The sequence below is a fragment of the Heliangelus exortis genome, chromosome 3 (genome assembly GCF_036169615.1).
Source record: "Heliangelus exortis chromosome 3, bHelExo1.hap1, whole genome shotgun sequence".
In the NCBI taxonomy this organism is placed as follows: domain Eukaryota; kingdom Metazoa; phylum Chordata; class Aves; order Apodiformes; family Trochilidae; genus Heliangelus; species Heliangelus exortis.
This window is the reverse complement of record NC_092424.1, coordinates 98,966,588-98,978,705: the sequence shown is the minus strand read 5'-3', so window position 1 is coordinate 98,978,705 and position 12,118 is coordinate 98,966,588. Positions and strand designations below refer to the sequence as shown.

The 12,118-nt window shown below is 37.3% G+C and overlaps 1 protein-coding gene across 4 annotated transcripts in view; it reads left to right on the top strand.

The window, feature by feature from the left end:
• Positions 1-9,856, top strand: part of MBOAT2 (membrane bound glycerophospholipid O-acyltransferase 2) — a 110,143-nt gene extending 100,287 nt beyond the window's left edge. For all 4 annotated transcript variants that reach the window (XM_071741865.1, XM_071741864.1, XM_071741866.1 and 1 more), the window contains 3 exons: positions 142-274; positions 2,516-2,667; positions 3,240-9,856. In XM_071741865.1, coding sequence (XP_071597966.1) covers positions 142-274; positions 2,516-2,667; positions 3,240-3,462 — 508 coding nt within the window. In that variant the 3' untranslated portion in view covers positions 3,463-9,856. The remainder of the gene's footprint in view (positions 1-141; positions 275-2,515; positions 2,668-3,239) is intronic.
• The last annotated feature ends 2,262 nt before the right edge of the window (positions 9,857-12,118 follow it).

Genomic DNA, 12,118 nt, shown 5'->3' with positions numbered 1-12,118 from the left:
TTGCAAATGATGTATTGGAGATGAATGAGAAAAAAATTGGAGACTGAAAATTGGAGACTACTAAAAGTTTAAATGATAACTGGGAAGATTGTTGGTGATCTGTCTCATGTTGTTTATCTTTAATTATCCTTGACTTGCTAGAGTCTGCTATGAGCGAGCAACCTTCAGCCCGACAATCCAGACCTTCATCCTCTCTGCCATTTGGCATGGGGTTTACCCAGGATATTATTTAACATTTTTAACAGGAGTACTAATGACACTAGCAGCACGAGCTGTAAGTATCAACCAAGTACCTTCTTAAATAATAAGTAGTCCTGTAAATGAAAGCTGATTGTGTTATATAGTCCAAAGATGTGGTTTACTGTTAACACGCACCCTGTGTGATAGTTTTGTTTGTTTACTTTTTTTAGTTATGAGAGCAATGGGAATGATTATTGATAAGGAGGGGTTGGTCAGTACAAATAAGCAAAAGTACAAGCATCTGTAACATCTTTGTATATATCTTTTGTGGAAACCCTTCCTTATGCATTAACTGATCATGTATTGTTATGGTATGCTAAACAAGATGATGTTAAATAAGATCATCTAGAAAATGCTTTATGACTGACTATTGCTAGATCAAAATTTATGGGAGGTGTGGTGGGTGGGTGTTAGTTCTAGATATTTATTGAGTCTGTCTCCCTCAGTATTAGATTCCATCCAGTACTTTTGTAAAGATGATATCTGAAAAATGCTCCCCTTCAGCCACCAGATAACCATTTCTACTACTCAAAACTGGGCAGTCAGCAGTACAATCACATTAATAAGTTTTTACAGCTGCTATTCGGAACCATGTGGTACCAGCAAATCTGCCAAGAAATCTCTGTCCTGCTTGAGTAAGAACAAAAGCAGGTTTATCAGTTGCTCAAGGGGATAGAGAAAGAAACAAAGTCAGCTGTCAGTAGAACAGAATAACAGACCACTGCTGTGTCCGAAGATGCAGGAGAATGAAAAATGAAGATTCCTCTTTGTTTCTGTAACAGTTAAGGGAAGGTGGTACTTCAGATTTGGGTTGTTACTAGCAGCAGTAAGACAGATGCTCCTTCTCTTTCTTTCTGGGTATAGTTGTTATTTGACAGAAGTGAGTCCTTTCTTTACAATAGGGATAGCTCCCTTCTTCTCTCCAGACTCTGTCACAGAAAACTTTTGACATTCATCAGCCAGAGAATGGTGCAAACGCCAAGGTTCAGGGACAGTTCACAGGTAAAAGTTGTGTTCTCTCAGTAAGACAAGTCCAGTAAATTGGAGTGCTCACTGCACTTCGTCCTGGGCTTCTCTAGTAAGCTGCATTGTATTCATATTGAATAGGTATTAATTGGCAGACTAGTAAATGAAAATATTGTTAGTTTCTGTATGAACAGTTACATAATATTAATTGGTAAGGTATGCTGGAGGTACTTTAATGTTTTTATTTTTTAACTGTACTACCCTTTATTAAGGACTGCAAAACTGGCCCACACTTTATTCTCCTGTCATCTGGAATTGTATATTCAACTAGTTTTCCTCCATTTAATCATTGTTTTTCATAAGCAGGTGTTTACTTGCCAGATGAGGCAATTACATATTTATCTTAAATGTTGTCCTTCAAGTCCTAAAATACTAGATTTCTCTACAAGAAATTCTGCGAAACTTGAAGCGTTAGAGAGCTCATGAACAGGTCACTTCATGTGACTGTAGAAGAAGACTGGTGAGAGATGTCAGGATGAAGCATAGTGGCTGGCATGACTTGTTTTATTTAGCTTAACAAAGCAAAGGCTGAATATGAATGTTGTACCTACAGGGGAATTTGAGGATGAAGGACAAGAAGAATAAAAGACCTTTCTAATGTAAAGAATGAAATCAGAACAAGCTAGCCTTCCATATGTTCCTTAGAACAAGGAGTTCTAAAGGGTGGAAAAGCTACACTGTCCTTTGTGTGCAGCTTTTCAGAGAAGGTTTCCTTCATTGAAGATGGCTGGAAGGTGCTGACTGAGATACCAAGCTACACGGAGCCCATTTGCCTTGTCAGCAAATAAGAGTGTGAGTGAGGACAACAGTGCAGTCAAAGAAAGTGAAAGGGAAAGTTCTGTTGGTGTCTTTGTAATTATATACTTAAACAAAACTGAACCCAAACCTATGGGTTTTGGATTTTTTAAATACCTTTGGTATTCCATTGTTTAACAGAATTTTATGAACAAAAGACTCAGCATAAAAAATTGAGTCCTTTAAGTTCTACTTGATAATTGTGAGTAAGACTCCTGAAATATGTCATTAAAACTGATACGTTGTATGTTCTGATTGATGTTCCTAAAAGGCAGGGAATTTGGACTGACTCATTGAAAGGTGATGATTTTTTTTTAATAGTTCAAAGATCCTTGACCATCCTGTAGCAATTAGATTCGTTCTATGAATTTTGTGGAAGTGCAACCAAGTCTGTACAGTAAGATAATTCTCAAAGTTTATTCCTAACCTCAGTTACTGTTACCTGCTTTTTCAGATTAGAAACAATATCAGACACTATTTTGTGGAATCTCCTGCTGTTAAACTATGTTATGATATTATAACATGGATGGCAACTCAAATAGCAATAAGTTACACAGTCGTGCCATTTGTACTGCTCTCTGTAAAACCCTCTTTCACCTTTTACAGGTAAGCACATTCTCCATTTCCTTTTTCTGTATAGTTGGAGTAGAAGTATTTTCTGTGGTGTAAGATTTCTGAAGCTATTGTAATGATAATTGTAAGACCTAGCTGGGGAAACCTTGTGTTCTAGTGCTCAAACAGTTTGTGTTGTATATGAGAAACCTTAAAGTGATCTCATTTTCCTGCCGTAGTAACTTTTTTTTCCTAGGAGCAGGGAAAAAAACCAAACAAACAAATAACAAAACCAGAGGGTACTTTTGAGATCACTAAATGCACTTGGAACTATTTTATAGCAAGACGAGGCAATGACTTCCTGCAAGTAACTTTTTATGAAAAACAGTTGAAAGCAGACTTCCCTTTCTGCCTTGGTTACATTACTAAGTACTGTGGGGGAAGACTTCATTTTGCATTTTCCACCTACTACTTTAGTTAAAAGGCAAATACTGATGTCTTCATGATTTAAATGTCTTATGTGCAATATCTCAAGTACTCTATAAAAGTAGGCTTTGACAGTTCATTCCCTAAGTTTCATAAAAGAGGAGTCAGAGTTGTATTGAATTTTTTTTTTTTTTTTTTAGCTCCTGCTATTTCTGTCTTCATGCTGCCAGCATCCTGGTGTTGTTGGTATTTCCACTGAAAAGAACTCAAAAAGGAAGTAAAAAGCACGAAAGCATCCCGCCCGTGTGGTCCAAAAACCTAGAAGAAGAAAATCTTTTGCAAAAGAACAATCATTCCACAACAAATAATAGTTTCAGTCAGAAACAAGAAATAACCTGCAGATATCAAGCATTAAAACAGTGATTAAGAAGTTCTATGACAAATTATTTTGTATGTTTTCAGAAACCCATTTTTAGCACCTTTTAAAGGGGTTTGTATTTGTTTGCAAAGATGTTTAGTAAGAAAAGAATGCATTACCTAGGAAAAATCACATACAATAGCAAGACTGGAAACAAAACAAATTAACCCCTCCCATGCCATGTCCCTGTGGGTCACGCCTTATATGAAGAATTTACCATTATTTCAATGGGCACTCAGGACTTGCAACGTATGTCCATAGGGTCATATGCGTGCCCCTTGCTGAATGTACGTTGTGTATCCCAAGGCACTGATGGGGTGGAATAAAATTGTGTCAATCTAGGATTAACAAATGGAAATGAATTTTTCCAAATGAATGACTTGCCTTAAACCCTCTATTTACTGAACTATTGTTTCTTAAGTGGGTATTTTCAAGTTTGATTTTATGTGGAAAGCATATTTCAAATGTGTAATACTATCTGCTATAAAGAAGATAAAAATAGGAAATGTAAAGTCACTAAAAGGCTTTTGAATCTTTCAAAGACATTGCAATAAGCATCTCAGTATTTGGAGGGTTTTCTTGAAGTATCTCAAACTATTACAGTATGTTATGTAACTGTAAGCATTACTGATGCCAAATTATAGTTAGGTTTCTCTGATAAAGAGTATAATTACAGATAGCCCTTCTGAATGGATTAAAAAAAACCCACAACAACCTAAAGAATAAAATTAAGGTTCAGCTTTTCCAGGGCTTGATAGCTAATCTAGTTCTCTTTTACTTTAAAATACCTAAAACCAATTAAAAAATACACTGCCAAGTGGGCTTTACAGCTCAGGAAGGAAAGGCAGCTATAGGACAGAGAAGACAGTGCAAGCAGCAGGATTTCAGTGAACATGCATTTTTACCCTTAAATACCAGAAATACTTGTTCTAGAAGAGAAGTGTTTTACAATTATTTGTAATACTTAGTATGGGTTTGAATTTTCAGGCATACAGTAGTGATTTGATGATGCTTTTCAGTATAAAACAGGAACATTACCTTGAGCTCTGATGCACAGATAGTCAAATGTGAAATTACTATCATAACCATTTTCTGTATGCTTGATAATTGATGTCCTTTTATCCAAAGAAGTACATGAATCTGAGGAAAAGCTTTTTCTTTAAATTAGAATTTTAGATGCAGAATTCATGTCCTATTTGTGGTTAACATAATGAGAGAAAGAAATCCTTCTGACTGATGGACTTAGAGAAGTGTGTCAAGGGAGTAATGCAGTGATTATATTTATTCCAGACCATTTGTTGTGATTATGGTCCCTGCTAGAGTACTACTGTTAAAGGGCTACATTTTAATTGCTTGTGTTCTGTATTTTCTTGTAATTTTTTTTTAAGTAAACATAAACTGTTTATCCACATGATTGTTTTTTGTTTAGCTGGAAAACCGACACAAAATACTACTGGAGAAAAATAATGCAGCTTGTTGGTTACCAACCTACAAATGAATGAGAGAGATTCTGTCACAATATTTTGAATCTTAAATTTTTGATCAAATAATATGGCACTAGGGAGGTGCATATTCATTGTACCAGAAGTGTAATGATAGTCCTTAGCTTTGGGAGGATACTACCATGCAAAATTAGTCACAATACTAACTTACTCTCTAAAGGACCAGATTCTCAGTCTGGTCAGAGTTGTTTCCTTGCTGTGATAGTTTTGTGTCTGGCCTTTGGCTCCTTGCCTAAAACTCCCAGAGTATAGTGTACCTTTTCTATATGCATAGGTTAGCACTAATTAATCTACACAGTTAGAGAGGGGGAACTGAATATCAAATGAGAGTGAGTGAGTCTGTTTAGGTAAGCAGGGATGTTTCTTGTTTCAGTCAAAGCTGTATTATCTTTAAGATAAAAATAATCTGACTTAGAAATCTGTACTTTGATAACCCAAGTAGACTTCCCCTTCTATAGGGCTGTGTTTGTCAGATACCTGTTTGAAGTTCTATTACAATGTTTTGTTATTGTGTATAAGTAAGGGCAGAGTAGTTTGTGTTTGATTATTTTTATTAGATACAGAATCAGGAAAGACATTTGTCCTGGTTTGGGCAACCTGGTTTGGTTCTTTATTGTAATTTCTACTTTCTGTTCTTGAAGGGACATTAACATTAAAAAACCCCCAAACAAATAGAATTGCACATTTCTGGGTGGGTGAGTAGAGTTAAGGTTAATTCTTTCAGCATTTGTTGCTTAAATTCATCCTGTTGGTGCAATCTACATATCTACCTAATGAATCACTTTTGGATGTCAGTACAAAATCTGATGTGCCATTTTCCCCAGTAATGTTCTGGTACTTCTGGTTTTTTGTTTTGCCATGTATGTCCATACATGCAATGGAGGCTTTCTAATTCTTTATTAATAAATATGAAAAATGTTGTAAACAATCCCATAAAACAAGCAGGTTTAGGTACATCAGTGGGAGTGAATTCACAGGTAAGAATTTTGTTCAGAACTATTGTATATGGGGAAGTTAATTAGCTGGGCACAAGTGGGAAGATATGGGTTTCAAAATCAGATGTGACTGGTGTGTGCCTACAATACAGTTTTTGCTTCATTGTCTTAACCCCTTAAATAACTGCAACACAAGAAAATTATGACAATTAGTTCTGCACAAAATTTATGCTTAGGTGTAGTGTCCTAGAATTTGCCCTTTAAATGTGATTGCTGAATATAAAAGCATTTTGAATCTAAATCTGCCCTTTGTGAAAATTATCTTGGGGACTGTGGAAAGAGGTTTTTTGTTCTAATGGCAGTGCTCTGATTTTAAGTCAAACAGGTTTTGTTGATGCTTTCCCTCTGCCTTACTGGTTTTCTGCCTTGCACTGGATCCTTTTAATCTGTTCAGCCAAAGTCAAGAGCAGCCAGCCCCAGTGCTTTAGGCAATATTTAGCTTTTACACACATAAAATTATAATACTGAATTTAGAAAGATAGCAGTGATTTACTATTGCTCTTGCTGAGAAAAACTGTAGAAAGTGAATTTCCTATGTTTTGGGCATGAGGGAAACACACCTAATTATTCTTTCACTTACTAACTAATGTATATCCAAAAGGTAGAAGGGTTTTCTGTATTGCAGATTAGCACATTATGAATAGTAAATACAACATATCATCCATATTTTATGGTGCTTTGCAGTTATTTGCCTATTGTAAGCAATTCATTGAGGCACTTAATGAGTTAATGTTAGTTAGTAAATATAGTCACCCTGGTAGTAACTATTTACTTGCATAAACTTTTTAAAACTTTACGATTCTGTATTAGTGAAAAAAATATATGTTTAAATTATACTTTCAGGAGTGCCTACTACTGTTGTGTTTGGGAAGGCTTAATTAGCTTTCAAGTTACAAGCATGCCCTTTTTATTCAGGAAACTTACTCTTCTGTGGGCACTTCTTAAGTTGACCCATAGACAAGATTTCAGTAACAGGTGACATTTTAAAATATATTATCATGTAAAAATACTGGTATGCATTTCAATCTGCTCTTCATAACAAAGTCTGCTTTCATGAGAAGACTTCATGAGATCATTGTATTTTCCCTGCTCTTCCCTGACTTGTGGTATGAGTTTTACTAGTATAGTATATTATTTATTAGAGGAATTTTACAGCTTAATAACTTGTTTTATTCCCGTAGGGGAAGCAAGTGACATGAATATGAATGCTGTGTTTCTCTGATGGGCTGTGCACTAGGTAGTGGAGCCTCTTTTATGGCATTGATTTGGTTAGTGGTAAAATGTGGAGAACTTTTAAGATCCTCACCTCCTGTCAAATTGATGTCAAAAGTAATTTTAAGAGAGTCTGTGGTTTTCTCTCAGAAGCTTTGCAAACAAATGGTTGGCAGTTTGTTTAAATACATGGTCAAACCTGTCCTCACATTGGCCTACAAATGTGACAATGTTGCTTTCAACTTTATAAGTTGACCTTGAATGATAAAGAAATTTAAAAGCACAAATTACAATAGTTTAGGCTTTCATTTCCCTTAAGACTTTCACTTAGTAGTTCTCATAAAATTCTGAAATCATGCTTAAAATTTTTTGTTTTCAGTGAAAGTTTGGAAATAGTGCTGTTTATGTTGAAAAGTGCTAAGTGTTAGAAAAATGGATGGAAATTAATTTAAGGATTTTAATATGATGCAGGCTCTCCATATAAAAAAATATATACCTTGGTCCTGTGCTGATTGATCACAGCATTTCATGACATGACTAGCCTCTAGGTATTCATTTACATCCAGTAATATTTAGAAGAGCACTTGAGAGTAGTTTTAAATTTCCTTTTAAAAAACAAATTTGCTATAAGTATTTAGATGCTATGCTGAATCAGTATCCAAGCAGATACTCTGCTGAACTGATGCTGTTCTGATCGGATTACCATGATCTTCTTTCTGGTCATGGTGGACAAGCTGGCTGTGAAGAAGTGGCCCAAGAGGGTTCACCAGAGAGTTCCAGGGGAGAGCTAACCCTGCACGCAGAGCTTGACAAAGAGTCGACTTGCTTGTGATTCAGGATGCAGCTCCTCTGTGCTAGATCTGCCTGGATTTTTTTGTGTTTGCTGTATTAACCAAAACCTTTTGCAAACACCGTGAAATCCAGGCACCCACAAAGTCACCCTGCAAGGTTACAACCCCAAATACTCTTAAGAGTTGTTTGTTATGGTTAAAACTAAATGGAAAAAAAATCTAAAAAAACTTGTTTTGAGATGAGTTTTTGTATGCTTTTTTTTTCCCCAGAAACCTAACCATCAAGTGTATAACTTTTCATCCCATTAAATATTTAAAACATGTTTTTTTCTCACTCTAGCTATACAAATGTGTGCAAAAGCAAATTTTGCCACTTCATCTCCTGTGCATTAGCTGTGCGTTCAGTGACTTAGGCCTGATTTTTTTAGATGGCTTTAGTTTCTCTAAATCCATGTGCATATCCATATCAGCTTTGCATAAACTTCATGAATTTACGAAACTGATTTATATTTAGGGTGCATAAATATACTTAAAATAGGCTGTATCAATATTTATATGAGACCAGTGTTGAGCCCTCCAGTTATACACTGTATCTGACGAAGGCTGTGGGGCTCCATTCTCAGAGTTCCAAGCTTTCTGCTTCCTAAAGGGAAAATTTAATCTGTTGGCTACACTTCCAGTGGGAGGTAAAGGGCTTCTTTCACTGTTAGAAAACGAACCCTGATAGTGTCTTCTGCTGCAGGCTATGAATACAAATTTTGACTCCAGATACACGACTGAAGTCTAAGTTAAGGCCACTTTTGGAGGAAACTTTTTGTATGGATAGTGACTCAGTCCAGCAGCTTCCTTCAAATAAACCTCTTGGCAAATTAGCCTTCTGCACAACCTTTCTCATTTCTTTTGCTCTCTGAGGGAGAAATAACCTGAACTGGAATTTCTTTTACCTTTCACTGTAATCCAGTATATGAACAGACAGATGTGGCCCATGCTGGAGTTGGATCAGGCTTCCAAATTGTGATGATGTAATCTGAAACAGAAAAAGAGAGAAACAGGGTGCCTAGAGACTGGTAATTGTAATAGTGCAACACTGCATATTGAAGATGCAAATATCTTGTGTTACAGTAAGTCAAGGAGTATTTGCCTGTGCCTATTTTGCCTTTCTATGTGTTTTTCAGTTCTCTTTACATCTTTTCTTTGTACTTACTTTTGTCCAGTGGCTGACTATTTCTGTGAAGAATCTTCTGATGTGTCTTACTGTGACAAAGGTGTCAAAATTATAAAATAGTAATTAGGTAGTTATTTTTAAATCCAAGACCTCAGATGTGTTCTAGATGAGTTAGAAGAAAACATTCAAAATGTATTGAATGAAAAATAGTGTAAGGAGGGTAAATATAGCATTATTCAAAGATATTGTAATAAGTTATTCAATTTAAGAAGCTAAAATACAGAATTTTGTTCTTTCCTGCCTTGGTTACACATTCAAGGGAATAGTTTTACCTCATGCAGAAGTAGTTATGCCTCCAACTGCCCATATGTTAAGGTGAAAAAACACCCATAAAAGTGGATAGCTACAGTATTCCTAAATTTGCCTTTCCTGGTTCAGATTATAATGCATTGTTGGTGAATTTCATTTTTATTATTCCAAAATATATATTTTTTAAAAAGTGTTATTTTTCAACAAATCCATAAACTAAGTGTTGGTGTATGGTAAAATTAAAATACCACTGTTAGTTACACTGTGATTGTGATATTTTAATAATTACTTATTTCTAATTTGTCTCAGCAGTGCTGCAGAAACAGCATGCTGATATGTTCTAAAGGTGTTTTTAACTTGCCTATAAATGTTTTTTTCTAATTTGTGTCTTTGGATCTGATTAAACTGTAGTTTTAAAAAGTGAACTAGTTTTTCTAAATTCTTTGGTGTGTCTGTCTTTAATGAGTTTTAAAGAACAAAATTATTTTAATGCAGATTCTCCTTCTAGATTCCTAATACAAGTATCTCTGCTCTTCTTTTGATTTAGTATTAGTTCTGCTTAAGTACAATCCTTGCAAAGCAAATGTAACTTTGCAAAGATCTCTTTACAAAGCTCTGTTTCTACAAGTGGTCCCACCCTAAAGGAATACTGGAGTGTGTGTGTTGGTCTCTTGAAAGGTTCTGCTGTAGTAATGATATTTTAAAGACTTCTCTGTTCAGAATGATCTTCTGACAAGCTGTTTCATGGATGATAAAACCTCTTGCTATTTCAACATGAAGGACTACAGGTGCAGTTTTAGAAGCTCTGATGGTTTTTGTCATTTTTACCAGAAGTGAGAGATTTTGATGGAAATTCCCTTCTCAGATACCCATGCACAATGGAGTCAGTCAGGAGTGTAAAAAGTATTTTCATGAGCTAAAATATTTATTGCTGCATATGGTGAGAAACTCATGTCAATAGATTAAGTTAAAACAGCTTTCTGCTTCTACTTCAGTATGCTAACACTTGTTGGTAAATCTGATTATTCTTACAATGGAAGTCTCTAACTTTGCTTTTTTAAGGTATTGAACAGAAAGAGCCCTGATTAAAAACATCCTGGAGCCAGCAGATATTTTCCTGTGCCTATAATTAACTTAATTCCATCTGAGTAATTTCCTGATAACATGGAGGATGCTTTGGTATAGAATACAGAAGTAGTTGTAATAGGAAGATGTCTTCAGTCTGCTTCTCATGGTGTTGGAGGCCTGTACCCTCTGCAAAGTTTGCTAGTGCATCCTTCAGATCTTCCTAGGATGGCCATATAGAAGAGCAAGAGTTGTTTCTCAGTGTAGGTTACTAATTTTCTTTCCAAACTAAAATTATGACATTAAAAGAACTCTCCATACCTTTATTTTAGTTATTCTGCTGTTGTAATAAAAACATAAATACAAACCAAGCACAAGATAAACCCCAAAACACTTCTGTTTCCTAAATAACTGATTGATAATGAATAGCTTATTTCATGCCATGCCAGCTTTCCTGTTGTTTGAAATGTGCTCCTCTTCGTGTTCAATCCTCCTGGTTCAGCCTGTATTGCCTACTTTGCCGTTTGGGTTGTTACACAAAGAGAAACAGGCAGCCCATGCACTCTGCCCCATAACAGCCTCTTCTCATATTAATGCTTTTGTCAGATGGCAGCACCTTCTGGTTATATGTATTTGGGATATACAGGAAGCACTGTCAGATGTTTCTTTAAGAAGCCAACAGCAATGGCTTTTCGGACAGATGGAAGATCACAACTCAGTGAAAGCTTTAAATACATCCTTTGACCTGTGGAAGCAGTAACCTCAGAAGTAATATGGAGAATATGGGAATATGGGGCTGTACTCCTTTCCCTTGCTTGCTTGTTGCAATTGTTTATTAAAACCCCGGTTCAATTTAGGTTACTGTTGACATTGTACATCATCTGGTCGTCCAAATGAATCAAACAAGGCAGCATCCATTGTCACAGAACTGGGCAGTGCTGAAGGTGAAAGTGACCTCCTGCAGTCACTGGATGGATTCTATCACCACACAAGTACCGCCCGCAGAGCTGGCATTAGCCTCGTCACCAACACCCCGGAACCGCCCTGGGGAGCCCGCAGGTGAATCTTCCACGGAACCGCGAAGCTGCCGCGGGGAAGGTCTGGGAGAAGCTGGAGAACATCTGGTTTTGTGGGATGGTGAGGTGATTTTTATTTTTTTTTTTCCTCTCCATGTTTCCCAGCACCAGTCCTCACCGTCATGTTGAAAACCGCATTCCGGTTGCCTCACGTGTCCGACGGTAACTTAGAAAACCTCTTTCCCCCCTCCCCTCTTTTCTGTCGGAAGCGGCCCGCGCTGAATGCTGAAGCGGCCGCTGTGCCCCAGGCAGGCGCTCTGGGCAGCGGTGCCGCTTCTCGGGGCTTCCCGCCCTGAGGGGCTCAGACCCGGGCCCTTCTCCCTCACTCAGAGTCCCCTCCAACCCGTACCCCTGGCGGAGCGGCGTGACTCCCTGCTGCCGGGGCTCCCGGCCAGGCTTTCCCTGGGTCTCCGTTATGAGCTGCTTACACAGGGTAATTAGCACGCCAGCCCTGCGGGCGGCTCAAGGAGCGGTCCCTGACACCCGTGGGTCCCCACGGCACAGCAGCCGCTGCTCCCCAGCTGCGGACGGTGCCGCCCCCCGCCC